General features: G+C 43.5%; 1 protein-coding gene across 1 annotated transcript; it reads left to right on the top strand.

Moving 5' to 3' along the window:
• The first annotated feature begins 689 nt into the window (after positions 1-689).
• On the top strand, positions 690-3,278 carry LOC138948367 (ankyrin-1-like). Its single transcript, XM_070319901.1, has one exon. It carries the CDS (start codon positions 690-692, stop codon positions 3,276-3,278), a length of 2,589 nt encoding a protein of 862 aa, XP_070176002.1.
• The last annotated feature ends 17,085 nt before the right edge of the window (positions 3,279-20,363 follow it).

Consider the following 20,363-nt stretch of genomic DNA (forward strand, 5'->3'; position numbering starts at 1 on the left):
TGCTGTCTGAAAAGGACAATGGTTTCAGCAGTCGTGTTCTGTATGACGCAGCCGGCCTCGCTCTGAGTCGCTCTTTTCGCTTACCTACCCTGGTCAGGGTTTGTGACGTCACCTTTCTCGTGCAGTACGTTCATGTTAATTTGACAGGTGGAACAATGAAGGTGGTGGTTGGATCAGGATTGTTTCAGTCTTTGGCGCGCAAAAGTATAACCGTTGTTGAAGACTGTCAATCACTGACAAAAAGACTGTATTCGGAAATCATGAAGGGAAGACTACCGGAGGCCTGTCAGCACACTGCACTGCAGTGTCCTGAATTTCTGACTGAATTGGAAGAGTATTGCAAACATCAAAATAGTTACCCAAAGCAGCTTGTCAGAGTTGTGGATACAGCGCATAAGTTACCCTTGCTGTACTGGTCAGCCCTCAATGAACGACACAGCTTGACTGACTGGTGTTTGGGCATGCTGGATCTTGCAAACAAGGCGGATCTTAAACTTCTCTCACGGAAAACTGTGTTAGGTTTGTCACTCTTTTCAAACTGGGCATACAAGACTAAGTGTACTGCAAATCAGTCTTTATTTAGAACACTCGTGTCGCCAAAGAATTTTAAGTGTTCGAAAATTATGTTGTGTTTGCCGCACCGACATATTGCAGCGTGTAGTGCAGAAACATCAAGTTTTCATAACATGATGACTGGAGGTGAATCAGAAATGCAGCAGTTACATTTCCTGTGCAACCTGTCCATTCCCATCCCCTCAACACTGATCGAAGCAAAGGTGTCAAATGACGCGGTCATCGTGCAGGTGAGGGACAGAGGGGACTGGTACCTGGCGCTGAGACTGCTGGCTGACAGGGAGGTGGACGAGACAGACCGTGACGGCAACACGCTGCTTCACATCGCTGCCGACAAGAGAAACCTGGAGGCCATCACACTGGCCGTGAAGAGTGGAGCTTCCTTGACAAAGACAAACAACAAGGGACTGACACCCTACCAGTTGGCACAGCGACGGACAAAAGCGTTTGACAAAGCGACAGCCAGAGAGAACGTGGTATTCGATCTTTTCACTGCAATACGTCACGGTGACGACGTGAGAGTGAAGACACTCCTGTGTTACGGAAGCAGTGTTCACGACAAGGACGCTGGAGGAAGAACAGGTCTTTTAGTGGCGCGGAAAGAGGGACAGGGAAACATCGCTGATCTCATGATTGACCTTGGTGCTGATGTCAATGTCAGCGTAACTTCAGGGTGGGAGGGTCCTCAAACACCGTTGTTCTTTGCTTGCCATACGGGTCTTATACGTACAGTTGAGCTGCTCTTGAAACACAACGCTGTCATCGATGCAATAAATGAGTGGAAACCGACAGCCCTTCACTCTGCGTGTCAGTGTAAATCTCCCACAGCCAGCGCCGACATCACCCGTCTCCTGCTGGACGCTGGGGCTGATGTCAATGCACAGGATAGGTGGGGCAGGACACCGCCACACTACGCGGCGTGGCATGGCAATACAGAAACTCTGAGACGGTTGATTCATCATAAAGCTGACCTGAATGCAACAGACGATGAGGGCAGAACGCCCTTACGCTTCGCATTCAGGGCAAGCAAACCTAGTATCATCATCACCCAGCTGGTAGAAGCAGGAGCGGAGATAGGCCGTGTTCACCAGGCAGTGGTGCGTGGTGATGTTGACGCCTTGATGACTCTCCTCCAACAGGGAGCTGACGTGAACCAGCACGACACCAGTATGGGCTGTAGTCCGCTGCACGCTGCCTGTCTGTTGGGGCGCCTTGACATCGTTACCTGGCTGACTCAACACGGGGCGAAGGTGAATGCTGTGGATGACAGGAAGACAACACCTCTACACCGTGCCTGTCAGACGGGTGTTGCTGACGTCGTTACCTGCCTGACTCAACACGGCGCTCAGGTGGATACTGTGGATGATATGAATAGAACACCTCTACGCTATGCCTGTGCTGCTGGCCAAACACATGTAGGGCGACAAGTCATTGACGAAGGAGCCGATGTGAATGCAAGGGACGAGCGTCAGTTAACACCCCTCGATAAAGCTGCTGATAAGGGAAACATTGAGATAGTTGTCTGTCTGTTAGAACATGGTGCTCAGGTTGATGCAACTGCTGACATTACACCGCTACACAGAGCCTGTCAGTATAGTCACACTGAGACAGCCCAATGTCTCATGCAGCATGGAGCCGACGTGAAGGCTGTATCAAAGTGGTATGGCACGCCGCTACACACAGTCTGTGAGAATGGTCACACTGAGACAGCGCAGTATCTCCTGCAGCATGGAGCCGACTTGAACGCTGTATCAGATTGCGATGAAACACCGCTACACGCAGCCTGTAATAATGGTCACACTGAGACAGCTCAGTATCTCCTGGAGCATGGAGCCAAAGTGAACGCTGTATCAGAGTGGAATAATACACCGCTACATACAGCCTGTAGGAATGGTCACACTGAGACAGCTCAGTATCTCCTGCAGGATGGAGCCAAAGTGAACGCTGAATCACTGTTGTATGGCACACCGCTACACACAGCCTGTGAGAATGGTCACACTCAGACAGCTCAGTGTCTCCTGCAGCATGGAGCCAAAGTGAACGCTATATCATTGTTGTGCAGCACACCGCTACACACAGCCTGTGAGAAGGGTCACACTCAGACAGCTCAGTGTCTCCTGCTGCATGGAGCCGACGTGAACGCTGTATCAGAGAGGTATGGCACACCGCTACACACAGCCTGTGAGAATGGTCACACTGAGACAGCTCAGTGTCTCCTGCAGCATGGAGCCGACGTGAACGCTGTATCAGAGAGGTATGGCACACCGCTACACAGAGCCTGTGGGAAAGGTCACACTCAGACAGCTAAGTATCTCCTGCAGCATGGAGCCAAAGTGAACGCTGTATCACAGTTGAGTGGCACACCGCTACACAGAGCCTGTGGGAATGGTCACACTCAGACAGCTCAGTGTCTACTGCAGCATGGAGCCAAAGTGAACGCTGTATCAAAGTGGAATGGAACACCGCTACACACAGCCTGTGAGAATGGTCACACTGAGACAGCGCAGTGTCTACTGCAGCATGGAGCCAAAGTGAACGCTGTATCAAAGTGGTGGGGCTCACCGCTTGACGTGACCAGACAGTTTGCATGTCTCCGTCACGACGTGGTGACGCTGCTTGTCCAACACGGTGCTGTCAGCAGAGATCAGGTCACAAGGATAACACGAATTGGCCGACACATGTCTGCTTTGTTTGGTTTCCGTTGACTGGATGGCATTTGTTATTTTCTTGTACTGCGTTCAGGGATCAGGTTAGGTTCTAGGTGCTAGGTCCCCTCTTTCCCCGTGCCCTATCCCACCATGTTTTGGAGTCTCCATCCATTAAATCACAAATAACACCAATGCAACATGTGATATTTTTCCCATCGTGTTCATTTGTTTCTATACATTTTGGAGCTATTGATCGAATTTGAATACCTGTTTTATACGGAGGTAAATTCCGTTCACTAATAATATTATATGGTCAATTTTACTACCCAGCACAGTCAGTTGTCTCTCTGTTCCTCAAAAACAGTTCGTGTTTTGAATTATGCATTAATGCCCGGTCACACAGCCTAAAAGTCGCGTAAACGCATGAATCACGCATAACATTTGGTTGTTCGTGCTTGTCGGTCGAGAATTTGACCATTTTTGCTGATTTACGCGATGAAAACCACTAACAAACCACGCACTACAGCGCATAGGCACGCAAAGGTCCACGGAAAACCACGTACAATCTGCGCACTATCACTAATGAACAGCGTATGAATCGCGCATGATCTGCAGTATTGCCGTGTTTTACGTAATTTCTGCGTAGTTTGCGTAGTTCTTACGAGAACAATGCGCGAAACATGCGTCATATGTCTGCTAATCGTCAGTGGAAAGTCGTCGATGAACGCGATAGCGGCAACATTTTCGCGAACGATCACTGATATTCCACGCATATTTCGCGCATTGTTCGCGTAAGAACTACGCAAACTACGCAACAATTACGTAAAACAGCGCAATACTGCGTAAACTCTTACGCGAAGCCGAGTTTTGAGCTGCTCAAAACCTGGCATCGCGTAAAGCGCCGATCCGGCGAACATCGGCGGACAACTACGGAGGTTCCACGTCAGACAAACTGATGAAATGCGCAAATCGCGCATGTATCGCGTAAGGATCGAATTTCGTGCGTGATTCATGCGTTTACGCGACTTTTGGGCTGTGTGACCGGGCCTTTAACTAGAATTACTCCTATCCCTCTTTCCCCGGCCCCCACCTCTACCCCTCTTTCCCCGGCCCCCACCTCTACCCTTCTTTCCCCGGCCCCCACCTCTACCCCTCTTTCCCCGGCCCCCACCTCTACCCCTCTTTCCCCGGCCCCCACCTCTACCCCTCCCTACCGGCTTATATCACTGAGAAACTGTGGGGGTACCTAGATCAGTTTATCCTACACATTCTACCACAGCAAGTCAAGATACTGTGATTTTTTCACAGGTTGACAAGTGTTTTTCCTCTGATAAAAATGTCATTGACAGCCTTTCACTTGTCATAATGTAAACGAGAGAAACTTAATATCTGTGATTGTTTTGTTGTTGTTTTTGTGTTGGTTTTTTTCCCTTTTATTGGGGGGGGGGGGATGTGTTTAGTGGGGGAATGTGGGTATGTGGTCTTGGTCCACGAACTGAACAGATTACCTTGTTGCACTCGGTAGGGAAAAGAGCGCTATTTCAAAAATAGTGATTGTATTCAAACACATAGAGGATATAATATGTAAAAGCAACTTACCCAGTTTTTGTTTTTATGAGCAGTACAAGTTTTAGTTATAAGGCAACATAACAAACAACCATCCAATAGTTGTGAGGGGTGATGACCAAAATGCGTGGTGCTTTGTTGGTTTGTTTTACTTTCCTACATTTCATTTCACCATAGGTTAACACCCATCCCACTTAAGTGTATTAATGTGTTCATAAGTCGTGGAGGCGGACATAATAGTGAGAGGGAAGTTATGAATAAGTGATGTATATGTGTGTTGTTGTGTGTGTGTAAACCCAATCAAATGATGCTGTACATGTGCATGAAAAGTGCAAAGGATTTACATTTTCTTTACGTTATTTTGAAATGTATATATTACATGGTCACCCAAAGTCAGACAGATGTTTACTTTTTTTTAATAAAAAGAGAACATGTATAATTGCCAAATATCATTCTTTGAATAAAACGATGTGTCTAATTCACTAACTGTTACTATCGCTGTAACAGTAATGTACGTCTCGTCCGTTTACCTTTAACACACATAATTACATTCGGTGTCGACCACGGAAGCAAGTGTGAACTTTGGGACAGGTGAGATGCAAATACACACGATCCTTGTTCGTGTTTTCTGACACAGTAGTACGACACCCGACTGGTGAACACGTGACTGCACGCTCTGTTGATCTTCTGACTGTATGTTATGCTGATTGTGGTGTGTGTGTGAATAACACCTGAGAGGGGAACAGCTTAGTAGTAAACACTTGACTGGATAACACCTGACTGATGCACACCTGACTGATGCACACCTGACTGATGCACACCTGACTGATCAACACGTGCCTGAACTTTCTGTTGTTCTTCTGACTGTGGTAGAGGTGTCACGCGATTTGCTGGAGACGTTGCCAAGATATTTCAGTTGTGCATTGAACAGTATTTCTGCATTGAAAAGTCACCATCAGAGGCACACAGTGACAAGGTGTGATGTTACATGTCTTTGTGATGCATTGTTCTTTTGTAATGAAGTGGTCATGGCAGATTACGATTTATTTTTTTTAGTTTACCAGTATTTTGTGTGTAATTGTTCAATTTAATTCTGGTGTGTAAAATGTATCTATAACTCTGTACAAAAGACGCTTAATTGGAACTGTTTTATATTTAATCTTGTAAATAATCTTGTTACCGTTATTTTCTGAAACGTTTTACATTTCTGCAGATGTGTGTTATCTATGTGTGTAGCTGGGGTTGTCAGCTTTGTAGACACGCATTGATGTTTTTATTTCGTAACAAGGTTTCTGAAATTGTTCAGGTTTTTGTTGCATGAAGCTCTGTATTAATTGTGCTTTCTTCAATTTGTTGTGTGTTAGCAAATATAGCAACATTGTTTGAACACTTTAAGTCCATTATTATTCCATATGCATGTTAACGAATGTTTACCTGTGGAATTAAATACTACGTTGTCAACTCTAATCAAGGTGAAAAGACGAGCACTTGAAACACATCCTCCCGTGTGTTGAATTAAGGGAGGGAACCTACGTGCACGTACCCTTGAGGAAGTAGAGAACATGACGGATTGTGTGTGGTTGCTTCCCTTTGTGTCAAGAGACCTGAACTTTTTGTGTGTGTGATATAAGATATTAAGACAGTGGAACAAAGTTGTGTACAATGTGAACGAGGTGACACTAAAGGTAGATCTATAGATTCAGAATTTGCTTATTTTGTTGTTGTTGTTGCTGTGTTGTTGTTGTTGTTGTTGCTGTGTTGTTGTTGATGTGTTGTTGTTGCTGTTGTTGTGTGGGGCTGTTGCTGGTGTTGTAAGATGTCCAATGGCTTGGGATAGTTGTAAGACACCTGTTTTTGTAAAAGGGGCAGGGCAATGACGAGGAGGTGCATATTGCTTGTCTGTTGATAAGTTTTTAATTGGTTTTGTTATTTGTGTGGTTGTAGTTGTTGTGTTGGTTTGGTGGCGTTTTGTTGCTTGTGTTTGTGTTTAGCTGTACACTAACAAAGACTAACACCTACTTATGAAAGTAAATGACTTTTTTTGTGTGCAAAAAAAGCAGCAACTAAAACCAACTAAAACAAAAATTACTTGAAAATTATGCATGGACAAATGTATGATGGTCGTTAATGAGTTGGGTGAAATGTTTTATGAACCTTTCCTGGATGTATTATTTGTCAACATTCACATCACTATTGTAGGAGGAAGTTAGGTTGTCATCTGTTTCCTGTTTTTCCCGAATACCCCCAATTCCTCCCCCCCCCCCCTAAACACCCACACCCCAACCCAACCCTCCATCCCCCACCCCGAGCAGTTAATTGTAATTGGCCATGTGTCTTTGTATTCAGGCTTATTAAAGAGGTATCATATATGTGTTTTATCAGAATGGGGACTGTAACGCCCCTTGATCGTCATTGTCTTGTTACTTTTGACTCCGCATTTCTTAAGTGCATGGTGATGTATATCATCTGCTTTCATTGTGTTATTCTAACTTTATGTGCTGTCAAGGAAACGCTGCTGGGAATTGGTTGACCTTTGGTTGACCTTTGGTGACCATCAGTTTTTTTCTGATGAGGGTTGCTTGTAAATATCCCTGGAGTGATGTCGTTTTGCTTTTTGTGTGTGTTTCGTATAAACCTAACCCAGAATCAAATGCTTTCAACTATTTTTGTTTTCTGGTTGAGCCATGAATTCCTATGTCTTGACATCTTATCTTTTTCTAATCAAAATCAAAGATCCACGTGAATAACGTTACGTGCATGTACAACATTATAAGATGTTTGATGGGTTGTTGACAGACCAGCTTTTTTGTCGGTCCGAGGGGGAGCATATCGTCTTTTGTTTCATATTTATTGACCAAGGCCGAAGGCCGCGGTCAATAAATATGAAACAAAAGTCGATATGCCCCCCGAGGACCGACAAAAAAGCTGGTCTGGCAACAAACCATCAAACATCGTTTTTGTCATCATTTTGGTGGTTCAACATTAAGTGAAAAATCAACACAGGGAGCCATGGTTTGAAACGCGAGTTCTGTTAATATAATGCATGTTCGGGTCCCCAGCACGTTGTTCAAAGCTGGCGTGCGAAAGCAACTTACTGTGTGTGATTTGAGTTTATAATGTTGAGACAAGTATGTCAGGTTTGAGAATGCGAAGTTCTGTAGGTTCCGACTACAGAGTGGTGTGTGAAACCAACAGTAAGCGCCTTTGAGACGATAGTGCCCACATGTTGCATTCGAGCGATGGGATTGTCGTATTTCAAACGAGGTGATTTGCTTGCACAGTCAGCGTTGACCATCTCACAACAGATCTGTTATGTGGATTATCGTGCGACGTTCGAGTCGGGGGCAAGGAATCGCAGGAAGCAAAGATGAGTCTTTTTCCATTGTCACCTTTCTTTCCGGTTGTTGGTGCATATAATATTGTGCGGACAAAATGATGCGACGGCGAGTGTTTTTTGCCTCCGAGATTTTGTGGTGTGGGTATGGTTTTACTCGTTTCATACCCACACCAAAACCTGAAACACACCCCACCTCACCCCCCCCTCCCTCACAATCAGTCCATGAACACAAGCACTGACACACACACATTAATGATCAAGTTACCCCCACCCCCCAACACTTCACTTGCACACCTGCAACGCAGACGATCATATTATTGATTAAATATTCATATAGGTCAGTGTTGGGTTCTTTGTTCTTGTTTGTGTTATTGCAGAATCGGTTTTCTCTTATTGCTACACGTGTCTCTTCATTACATTTCACCATCGCCCTACCACCCTGCCCCTCTCGGTATTCCACCCCTCGGTTTTCAGTGGTAAATATTAGTAATCGAATATTGAAGCTACGTTGAGTCAAAGGTCACAGAAGATTTGCATCGTGCAGCACTGCACGAATTGGGTCAAAGGACACAAACGATTTGCGTCGTGCCGCGAAGGAAAGATAATCGCGATCTTGTTTCTCATTGCCTCTCTGTTTTTGAGTCACTTGAGAAAAAGTGACTCTATGTAATCGGTCAGTGTTAGTCTGTTCGGCCGGCCGTCCGGCCGTCCGGCCGGCCGTCCGTAGACACCACCTTAACGTTGGACTTTTCTCGGAAACTATCAAAGCGATCGGGCTCATATTTTGTTTAGTCGTGACCTCCAATGACCTCTACACTTTAACGATGGTTTCGTTGACCTTTGACCTTTTTCAAGGTCACAGGTCAGCGTCAAAGGAAAAATTAGACATTTTATATCTTTGACAAAGTTCATCGGATGTGATTGAAACTTTGTAGGATTATTCTTTACATCAAAGTATTTACATCTGTAGCCTTTTACGAACGTTATCAGAAAAACAAGGGAGATAACTAGCCTTTTCTGTTCGGCAACACACAACTTAACGTTGGGCTTTTCTCGGAAACTATAAAAGTGACCGGGCTCAAATTTTATGTGAACGTGACTCATTGTGTTGTGAATAGCAATTTCTTCCTGTCCATCTGATGCCTCATATAATATTCAGAACTGCGAAAGTGACTCGATCGAGCGTTTGCTCTTCTTGCATTAGACTTGTCATTCTGCTTGCTCGGCTTTGTCAGATGTCTTCATTTCTTGTTGCTATGTTCTTTGCTTTTTTATTTTTTTTTTATTTGCGCTTAGTTTATCGATACAACGTCTTGTGCACGGGTCAAAATGTGTGTGTTAGGGGTCAATTGGTTTGACTTAAACTTGACGTTAGTGTTTCTCCAAACAGAGATACACGCACTCCATGACTTTGTGAGAAGATAAAACATATCGATAGGTTTCATTTGTTTGCGATAAAGCATAAATGTATGACCTTTGATGAGGTAGTTTTGTTTTTTGTTTACATTTGCCAGTTTGCCAGTTCGTATTTGGAACTTGGCGAAGCAGTGTCGTCTGTTTAGGTCTGGGGAAACGCCAATGAAAAGAGCCGAAGAATCCTCGAGCGTTTCTATTGGGTTTGCTTTTGATTATCCATGTAATAGGGCTTCCTGCAACTATGGTAATCGGGGATTTATTCCCCGGGGAACATGATATTTATTTCCCAGGTGCTTGTGAATGAAAACTCGTGAAAATGATGACAATATAAGATGTTTGATGGGTTGTTGACAGACCAGCTTTTTTGTCGGTCCGAGGGGGAGCATATCGTCTTTTGTTTCATATTTATTGACCAAGGCCGAAGGCCGCGGTCAATAAATATGAAACAAAAGTCGATATGCCCCCCGAGGACCGACAAAAAAGCTGGTCTGGCAACAAACCATCAAACATCGTTTTTGTCATCATTTTGGTGGTTCAACATTAAGTGAAAAATCAACACAGGGAGCCATGGTTTGAAACGCGAGTTCTGTTATTATAATGCATGTTCGGGGCCCCAGCACGTTGTTCAAAGCTGGCGTGCGAAAGCAACTTACTGTGTGTGATTTGAGTTTATAATGTTGAGACAAGTATGTCAGGTTTGAGAATGCAAAGTTCTGTAGGTTCCGACTACAGAGTGGTGTGTGAAACCAACAGTAAGCGCCTTTGAGACGATAGTGCCCACATGTTGCATTCGAGCGATGGGATTGTCGTATTTCAAACGAGGTGATTTGCTTGCACAGTCAGCGTTGACCATCTCACAACAGATCTGTTATGTGGATTATCGTGCGACGTTCGAGTCGGGGGCAAGGAATCGCAGGAAGCAAAGATGAGTCTTTTTCCATTGTCACCTTTCTTTCCGGTTGTTGGTGCAAATAATATTGTGCGGACAAAATGATGCGACGGCGAGTGTTTTTTGCCTCCAAGATTTTGTGGTGTGGGTATTGTTTTGCTCGTTTCATACCCACACCAAAACCTGAAACACACCCCACCCCACCCTCCCTCACAATCAGTCCATGAACACTAACACTGACGCACACAAATTAATGATCAAGTTACCCCCCCCCCCCCCCAACCCTTCACTCGCACACCTGCAACGCAGACGATCATATTATTGATTAAATATTCATATAGGTCAGTGTTGGGTTTTTTGTTCTTGTTTGTGTTATTGCAGAATCGGTTTTCTCTTATTGCTACACGTGTCTCTTCATTACATTTCACCATCGCCCTACCACCCTGCCCCTCTCGGTATTCCACCCCTCGGTTTTCAGTGGTAAATATTAGTAATCGAATATTGAAGCTACGTTGAGTCAAAGGTCACAGAAGATTTGCATCGTGCAGCACTGCACGAATTGGGTCAAAGGACACACACGATTTGCGTCGTGCCGCGAACGAAAGATAATCGCGATCTTGTTTCTCATTGCCTCTCTGTTTTTCATTAGACTTGTCATTCTGCTTGCTCGGCTTTGTCAGATGTCTTCATTTCTTGTTGCTATGTTCTTTGCTTTTTTATTATTATTTTTTTATTTGCGCTTAGTTTATCGATACAACGTCTTGTGCACTGGTCAAAATGTGTGTGTCAGGGGTCAATTGGTTTGACTTAAACTTACGTTCGTGTTTCTCCAAACAGAGATACACGCACTCCATGACTTTGTGAGAAGATAACACATATCGATAGGTTTCATTTGTTTGCGATAAAGCATAAATGTATGACCTTTGATGAGGTAGTTTTGTTTTTTGTTTACATTTGCCAGTTTGCCAGTTCGTATTTGGAACTTGGCGAAGCAGTGTCGTCTGTTTAGGTCTGGGGAAACGCCAATGAAAAGAGCCGAAGAATCCTCGAGCGTTTCTATTGGGTTTGCTTTTGATTATCCATGTAATAGGGCTTCCTGCAACTATGGTAACCGGGGATTTATTCCCCGGGGAACATGAGATTTATTTCCCAGGTGCTTGTGAATGAAAACTCGTGAAAATGATGACAATATACGGTATCATACCTGACCAGGTAATATAATATATGATTGAACGTTACTTCTAACTTCAGTAGCGGGTATATTTCCTTGCAAGTTAACCATCATAGTATAACCAGGACTGAAGAGAAAAATGTACAGTTTATAAAAAGACATGATGTAACAAATGAGTCGTTTTGCTTTGCTTCGAAATCAGGGTTTGACAATGGTGTGTATTTTCCTGTTGCTGGAGAATACATAAATGTCGCTTTGTTTCTTATGTAGCTTGTTCAAACTGTTTTTGTTTTGAAGACAAATTTGCATTTGTCCCAATCACGCTTATCTCCCCTCCCTTTTCCTCCCGTGCTGCCACAGCGGGATTTCCATTGGTCCCGTTAGCTGTGACGTAGGAGTAAGCCCTGTTAGCTATAACAGACTATGGTTTCCGGTGCTCGGGAGACGTATGAGAAAATAGGGTGCTGAACAAGTGCTGAACAAGTGCCTGACACATGCGTCTCCCCTGTTTGAGAGTCAGGGTCATCAAAACGATACTGGGGGGAGATATATGTGATCTGGGTAACATGTGCGTTCGAAACTAATGTAGTGGAGGAATGGAAGGTTGTAAGAACACCGGAACAAGGAACAGGTGTAAGAAAACTTTTAATTTTTGGATGATTAGTGAGATGAGGATGATTATAATGAGGAGTGCTGCCCGATGTATTTGCCAGTCTAAAGACTGAGACAATTAATTCCGTACAGGAAGTATAAGAGTGTATTGTGTTACCAACTTGAACTTTTATTTGGATATATTTTCTATGAACGAACTCACATTTATGTTTCTTTTATGATTGTTTCTTCTTGAACTAATACAATTCGAAACTCTATTTCATTCTTGTTGACTTTGCGTTTTGGTGTCAGAAGTATTTTGTTCGTCTGTTCGTCTGGTGCGTGTGTTTTGAATGCCATCCTGATAAATTATTTTCGACACATACGCAAAGTAACAACTTAGACGCAGATACAGATAGTTAACGTTTACGTGAAGCTACCACCGCTCAGCTTTACACTCCTAATGATTTTTATTTATTACAACGGCGATTTTAAATGTCGCAACTTTGAATGCACACGGAATTAGAGACAGAAATATTTGAATGAAAAAAACAGTTGTTTTCAAGAGTCCTGCATCAAACATTATTGTCATCGTTTTTGACTGACATTAATACGAATTCAAACATAACATCTACTCATATTTTAAGATTTAGGGGAGATAAGGAACTTAATAAAATCACGTTGTGTCTGTTATTCCGATTTGTATTCGAGATTCAACGCAATCGTCACATTGCCGCCTCAACTTATTGTAGACGTCAGTCATAATGCCATTGAAGTCATTCATCGAAACAAAAACTGAAAAAAACCATCCGACGGTTTAACATCTAAAATAATGATCGTGTAAAGTTTCATGAAGACCCGTCTCGTAGTTGTCTGGGAATCCTCTACCCATACACACACAACACATTACACACAGCTGAGCATCACCCGTGTCTGGTAATCCTCTACCCATACACACACAACACAAATACACACAGCTGAGCATCACCCTTGTCTGGATGCGTTGGTGTCTTCGATCGTAAAACTATCACACAGGACAACAACGACGACCGTTCTCAGAGTATAAAGTATGAATAAAATCATTACTTGAGAGACAAAAAAGCTGGGCCTGGCGTATATGAAGGGCTATTTTGTCTGCTCTACTTTGAATTTGATATTTACAAGAGATGTGCCAACATTTTGATTTCATGCTGTTCACTAGAATTAGTACAATTCTGGTCGTTCGCACATATCCATTAATCTGATGAAGTCAAGTCATAAGAGATTGATTTGTTGATTGATTGATTTGTTAAATGATTGATTGATTGATTGATTGATTTTACACGAACCTGGTGCATCACGCAATCTTACATTCCTCAATACGTGTCACTTACAACACTATACACCGAGAGTCAGTTGAGCAAAAGGAAAGGGTAGGACAGAGACAGCGTGCACTGAATACAGACAGGTCTCTTGTATGTCAACACGTCACGCCTCTCTGCCTTTTAATGCGGGTGACATTACCCTGCCAACAGCAAAGATCACTGCAGTGTATGCCCATACCCACACGCAAAAAGCCTCGCTTCCTCGCACATAACTTCCGTGTCAGGGGAATACCCTTACATTCACCTGTCCTGAACCACCATATATACAGTGTTGGCCCGCTGACAGAAATCATGCATATGTGACAGTCTGGGAAAGTGAGGCTAGGCTGAGTAACTTTTTTTTTCCCAAATTTTTTTAATCAATCAATAAACACGTGATAACAAACATGGTAACTGTGTGTTTTCTGTTTGTACACATAATTTCTCATTTACATGCATTACCTTAAGTCAGAGACGATAAACATTTTTTCTAATTGTGGGAATGTCGGGTGGAAGGACAAGGATATATAGCACAGGCAGAGGAGCATACAATTAAGACACCGAAGACAGAGGTTGCTTTAACTTATCTTAACTTATCTTTTATTGAAGCAAAATGTAACTAAGAATAACCACTCAGGTAGCTTATCTAAATCAGAAATGTTCCAAAACAGTTTAGCTAAATCTGGTAGCAACCAGAGACAATGCTATAAGTTATAATTTAGAAACAATGAACAGAACTCTAATACAAGAAATAGCAATGCTTACATAAAACCAGAAATAGCAATGCTTACATCTAACCAGAAATAGCAATGCTTACATATAACCAGAAATAGCAATTATGAATTCTGATATCTACCAGGACCAGAATCAGCTAGAAACAATAACAGAACCAGAAAATATGTATTTAGTGTAAAACCAGAAACAATATGTATTTCTGGTGCAAACCAGAAAGCAGTGTAAAGAAGAAGGCACTAAAAGAAAAGAAAATACAATTATAAACACGCCTTCTAAGTCACACATGACATAATACAAAGCATAAACCAATGAATGTATCATTTGTCAAAATAATCATGACAAATATAGACAAGTAACAATTTAGTCAAAATCCTGCAGACACAGCATTCTCTGAAAGAGAATCCACAGTGAGTTAAACAACTCCACAACAGCTAATGTCAAGGGAAGTAACCAACATCTTCCCTTGCATAGCAAAATGCTCTACATAAATTAACCAACTGCATGAACCGCAACTGCAAAATAATTGTTATTATTAAGCATGTTCATCGCCATGAAGACACATCTTCATCGAGTTGAATAATAATAACGACAAGAATAAGAAAGATAACTCAGGCATGGGGTAAGCGCGTGCTCCCATGCTTCAAAATGAAGCGTTAGACAACAGTCTATTACTTTACAGGGAAGCGCAACTAAATCATAACGCTTTAGGCCCGTCCATACACTCCCGTCCGACCCTGTCCACATTTGACTTATGCTCAAAACGGCCCACGTGGGAGCGCCGTAGCGTTCCATGATCGCGAAGCGTTATTTGCAGAAGAATAGCCCGTGTTCTAATTTCTATGACACAGACATAGAACGACGGAAATTTGACCAATCAGAGCAAACCAGAGCGATGACGTCAGCTGCTCGCGGCGCGGCAGTCGAATGCAACTGAACTTTCTTGTCAGGAGACCCGCTCCACTGTGATACCGCGTTGTGAAAAAAATCGTTGATGTGTGGCCACTCGGCAATTCCCGCGCGACGCACAAAACGGCCTGCGGCGTAAGACTAAAAGTCTGTTTTGCATCTATGCGACTGCACAAAATGTTAGGTTTTTATCAGTCGCTAAGTTCTTCTGCAGGCAACCGCCTTTAAAGTGCAACATGGGAATTAGTAGTTAAAAATGTGCATCAGCCTGTAGACAGCATCTTCCTTTTGTCTGAGATCTTAACTCAGAAGATCACTATCATTATCATGCCTGAATTAGTCAAGGGAATGATAATCAAAACTCACAAGATTATGTACAGGTAAAAGGGTACACGTACATGCCTTTGTGATGCATTGTTCTTTTGTAATGAAGTGGTCATGGCAGATTACGATTTATTTTTTTTAGTTTACCAGTATTTTGTGTGTAATTGTTCAATTTAATTCTGGTGTGTAAAATGTATCTATAACTCTGTACAAAAGACGCTTAATTGGAACTGTTTTATATTTAATCTTGTAAATAATCTTGTTACCGTTATTTTCTGAAACGTTTTACATTTCTGCAGATATGTGTTATCTATGTGTGTAGCTGAGGTTGTCAGCTGTGTAGACACGCATTGATGTTTTTATTTCGTAACAAGGTTTTTGAAATTGTTCAGGTTTTTGTAGCATGATAGTTAGGTCCAGATCCTTACTCCCATGACCATTCTCTGGCTGCAAAGGTTTGACGATTGATTTGACTTCTACGGACCCTTTAGAACAAAATTAGACCCCCCTACACCTTCGAAAAATGCTGGCATTTTTCACCAGAGGCCAAAATCCAAGATGGCCGCCAGCGCTATCTGGAACAAGAAGAGCAAACGCTCGATCGAGTCACTTTCGCAGTTCTGAATATTATATGAGGCATCAGATGGACAGGAAGAAATTGCTATTCACAACACAATGAGTCACGTTCACATAAAATTTGAGCCCGGTCACTTTTATAGTTTCCGAGAAAAGCCCAACGTTAAGTTGTGTGTTGCCGAACAGAAAAGGCTAGTTATCTCCCTTGTTTTTCTGATAACGTTCGTAAAAGGCTACAGATGTAAATACTTTGATGTAAAGAATAATCCTACAAAGTTTCAATCACATCCGATGAACTTTGTCAAAGATATAAAATGTCTAATTTTTCCTTTGACGCTGACCTGTGACCTTGAAAAAGGTCAAAGGTCAACGAAACCATCGTTAAAGTGTAGAGGTCATTGGAGGTCACGACTAAACAAAATATGAGCCCGATCGCTTTGATAGTTTCCGAGAAAAGATATAAAATGTCTAATTTTTCCTTTGACGCTGACCTGTGACCTTGAAAAAGGTCAAAGGTCAACGAAACCATCGTTAAAGTGTAGAGGTCATTGGAGGTCACGACTAAACAAAATATGAGCCCGATCGCTTTGATAGTTTCCGAGAAAAGTCCAACGTTAAGGTGGTGTCTACGGCCGGCCGGCCGGACGGCCAGCCGAACGGCCGGCCGGACAGACTAACACTGACCGATTACATAGAGTCACTTTTTCTCAAGTGACTCAAAAATCAAGTTTTGAACCAAAGCACCTAGAATTATGTACAAAGACACTTTTTCGGGTGAGTTGACGACGAGGATTCCGATTCTGATATTAGTTTGACGTTACGACATCATTTGGCCCTAATAATTTAAGATGGCCACCATCTAGTAGAGCGAAAACGTAACTTTTGTCCTTCAAGCAAACATCCTCCATAAGGATCTATTGCAGTAAAGCAATTGTTGAATGCATGACAAGAGAACTTAGTACACTTCTAAATAACCTCTGTATAATAACTGTAACATGAACAGTTTTCAGTTGAAACCAATTACAAACTGTCAATAATAATCGTTTTACTCTGAAAATGGCACTTTTTCGGCCCTTTCTTTGGACAAAGATCAGTTGATACACATTTAGAAGTCACCAATTGTGCTTTTATGTCCTTCCTTTCAGTACTATGAAATCGATGAATCAATATGACATTGGTGAGATAAATTAGTCCGAATCAGAGCATGCTGCCTCGCTAGATTCTGAATCGTCATATTCCAATGCATTCTCCCTCCTCTGTACATCATCATCATCATCATCATCTTCCTCATTGCTCTCATCTTCCTCGCTCTCTTCAGCTGGCCCTTGTGCAGGTAGGTGCATATGTAGGTGTATCGGGAGAGCAGGTTGCGTGTGGTGAACAGGGCGACAGCGACCACCCACCAGCTCGGTCGCATGCATGCATGAGTTTGACTCATTTCCGTTTGACCCTTCCTCACCCACCCTCCGCATGCTACAGTCAGCCATGCCTGCCTCTGATGAGCTGGTTGCGGATTTCAAGTCAGCCCATGCTGCAGGGGAGGAAAAGCTGACCAGCTTCTTGCGAGAGAGGGTGTTCAGTAAGAATACCTCCCTCCATGCACCCGTCCCTCTGAGCAAACGCTTGACGTTTGCCAAGATGCCCGACTTGGAGAAGCCCGGGGAGGAACTCAAGGCGAGAGCTGCTGAGATGGAACGGAGCGCTCTCAAGGCAGTAATCGACCTGGTTGAGGTCAGTCAACTTGTGGACCTCTCTGAGTTGTTGGAACATCGTGTTGTCGAGGAGTGTGTGGCCTTATTCAACCCAAACGGCACATACAGGAAGACACAAAAGAGCAAGCTCATCCATAGGCTCTCTCTGCAACCTGTAGAACTGCAGGATCCCTACATCGCTCTCATCGACATGGGCATGATCTGGAGGATGGCAACGCCATCAACAGAGGATCGACAGACGCAAGATGGTACCCCATACACGTGGTCAGACTACGCCCACAAGGTGTTATCCATCATCATTGCCCGTCATGGTCATGCTGAACGTATTATATGTGTGAACGACCAGTACAACGCAACATACTCAACCAAAGATGATGAGCGAGATCTAGACCTGCGGGTACAGGGTCAAGCACATGTCCCCAACACCTACATGAAATTGAGCGACCCCTTCCCCTCTGCCCACGCGTTCAAAACGCTGCTGTGTAGTGTCAGCAACAAGGAGCGGCTACAAAAGCTTATATGTGACTACCTGAGAGACTTTGCACAGAGTGTTGATGCAGAGATTGTCTACTCTGTTGGCCCCCACTGCACCAACTTGTCAACCCAGCAACCATTGGAGAACTACAGCTTTGAGCAGTCTGAGGCTGACACTGTCCTCTTTTCCACATATGCAGTTCTGCGCGAATCAGGTTACAGTGGCCCTGTTGTCATTGATGCCGCTGATACGGATGCCTATGTCGCGGCTGCAGTCATCTCACAGCAGCTGCCAGGAATCCTCTGCATCAAGAGGAAGCAGGAGACGGTCTCCTGCCGTGGCCTGGTGACTGACGAGATGGCAGACTGTATTGTGCAGCTTCACTGTATGACAGGCTATGATGCCAACTCAGGTTTCTACGGCAAGGGTAAGACGTCAGTGTTTGACCGGGTTGCAAAGAGCGCTGTGGCCCGACGGCAACTCTTGAAGTGCGGAGATAGCCTTGACCCTGAGGAGGAGGTGCTAGAGGAGCTCTTCCAATTCACGCGACATGCAATCTATGGCGACAACAAGAGTAGCACCATGGCTGAGGCCCGTGCAGCAAAGTGGAAGGCACTGAAAAACAAAGCATTCATCCGTCTGCCTCCAGATGCAGACAGCCTACGCCAACACTGCCTCCGTGCAAACTACTTGGCATATCTAGTGCGTCATCCCTTCCTGAAGAACCACCCCACGCCACTTGGAAACGGCTGGGAGCTGGTGGGTGGTCGCTGTCGCCCTGTCCGCCACACGCAACCTGCTCTCCCGATACACCTACCTATGCACCTACCTGCACAAGGGCCATTTGAAGAGAGCGAGGAAGATGAGAGCAATGAGGAAGATGATGATGATGATGATGTACAGAGGAGGGAGAATGCATTCGAATATGACGATTCAGAATCTAGTGAGGCAGCATGCTTTGATTCGGACTAATTTATCTCACCAATGTCATATTGATTCATCGATTTCATAGCACTGAAAGGAAGGACATAAAAGCACAATTGGTGACTTCTAAATGTGTATCAACTGATCTTTGTCCAAAGAAAGGGCCGAAAAAGTGCCATTTTCAGAGTAAAACGATTATTATTGACAGTTTGTAATTGGTTTCAACTGAAAACTGTTCATGTTACAGTTATTATACAGAGGTTATTTAGAAGTGTACTAAGTTCTCTTGTCATGCATTCAACAATTGCTTTACTGCAATAGATCCTTATGGAGGATGTTTGCTTGAAGGACAAAAGTTACGTTTTCGCTCTACTGGATGGTGGCCATCTTAAATTATTAGGGCCAAATGATGTCGTAACGTCAAACTAATATCAGAATCGGAATCCTCGTCGTCAACTCACCCGAAAAAGTGTCTTTGTACATAATTCTAGGTGCTTTGGTTCAAAACTTGATTTTTCCAGATAGCGCTGGCGGCCATCTTGGATTTTGGCCTCTGGTGAAAAATGCCAGTGAAAAATGCCAGCATTTTTCGAAGGTGTAGGGGGGTCTAATTTTGTTCTAAAGGGTCCGAAGAAGTCAAATCAATCGTCAAACCTTTGCAGCCAGAGAATGGTCACGGGAGTAAGGATCTGGACCTAACTATATATACTGTTCAAAAAAAGAAACGCATAGCTTGTATTATTCCCCCCTCTGCTTCTTTACCTCTGTAAACTTGTAGAGCTAGTTATTTTTCGATAATGACCCAGCAACCAAACAAATAACGAGCCAGCAACAGCCTGAATCCTCGATAGTGCAATGGGTTGAGAAGCTGTTCTGTTTTGGTACTACTTTTGCGACTGAAAAGTTCCGAACTCTCTATACGTACGAAGTATACATCTCTGGAGCAAACAATACAAACATACCGCATTTAAATTAACAACTACAGGCCTGAACACATGAATCTCCATTTAAAATCCATGAGTTAGGTTGTTTTCTGAATCTAGATCTGCCGTGCACAAACCGTTCATCACAAGCAAATTCCCAAGGCAAGTAACTCATACTCTAGCCGACAAGAGTAGTTCCCCTTCTTTTAACGCAGTTTCTTCGACAACACTGACTGCAATCCGACGGTCAGTTT

Source organism: Littorina saxatilis, linkage group LG15 (genome assembly GCF_037325665.1).
Source record: "Littorina saxatilis isolate snail1 linkage group LG15, US_GU_Lsax_2.0, whole genome shotgun sequence".
In the NCBI taxonomy this organism is placed as follows: Eukaryota; Metazoa; Mollusca; class Gastropoda; order Littorinimorpha; family Littorinidae; genus Littorina; species Littorina saxatilis.

What these genes read in the sequence shown, in the direction of transcription:
- LOC138948367 (XM_070319901.1), top strand. Translation starts at nt 690, where the DNA reads ATGACTGGAGGTGAATCAGAAATGCAGCAGTTACATTTCCTGTGCAAC.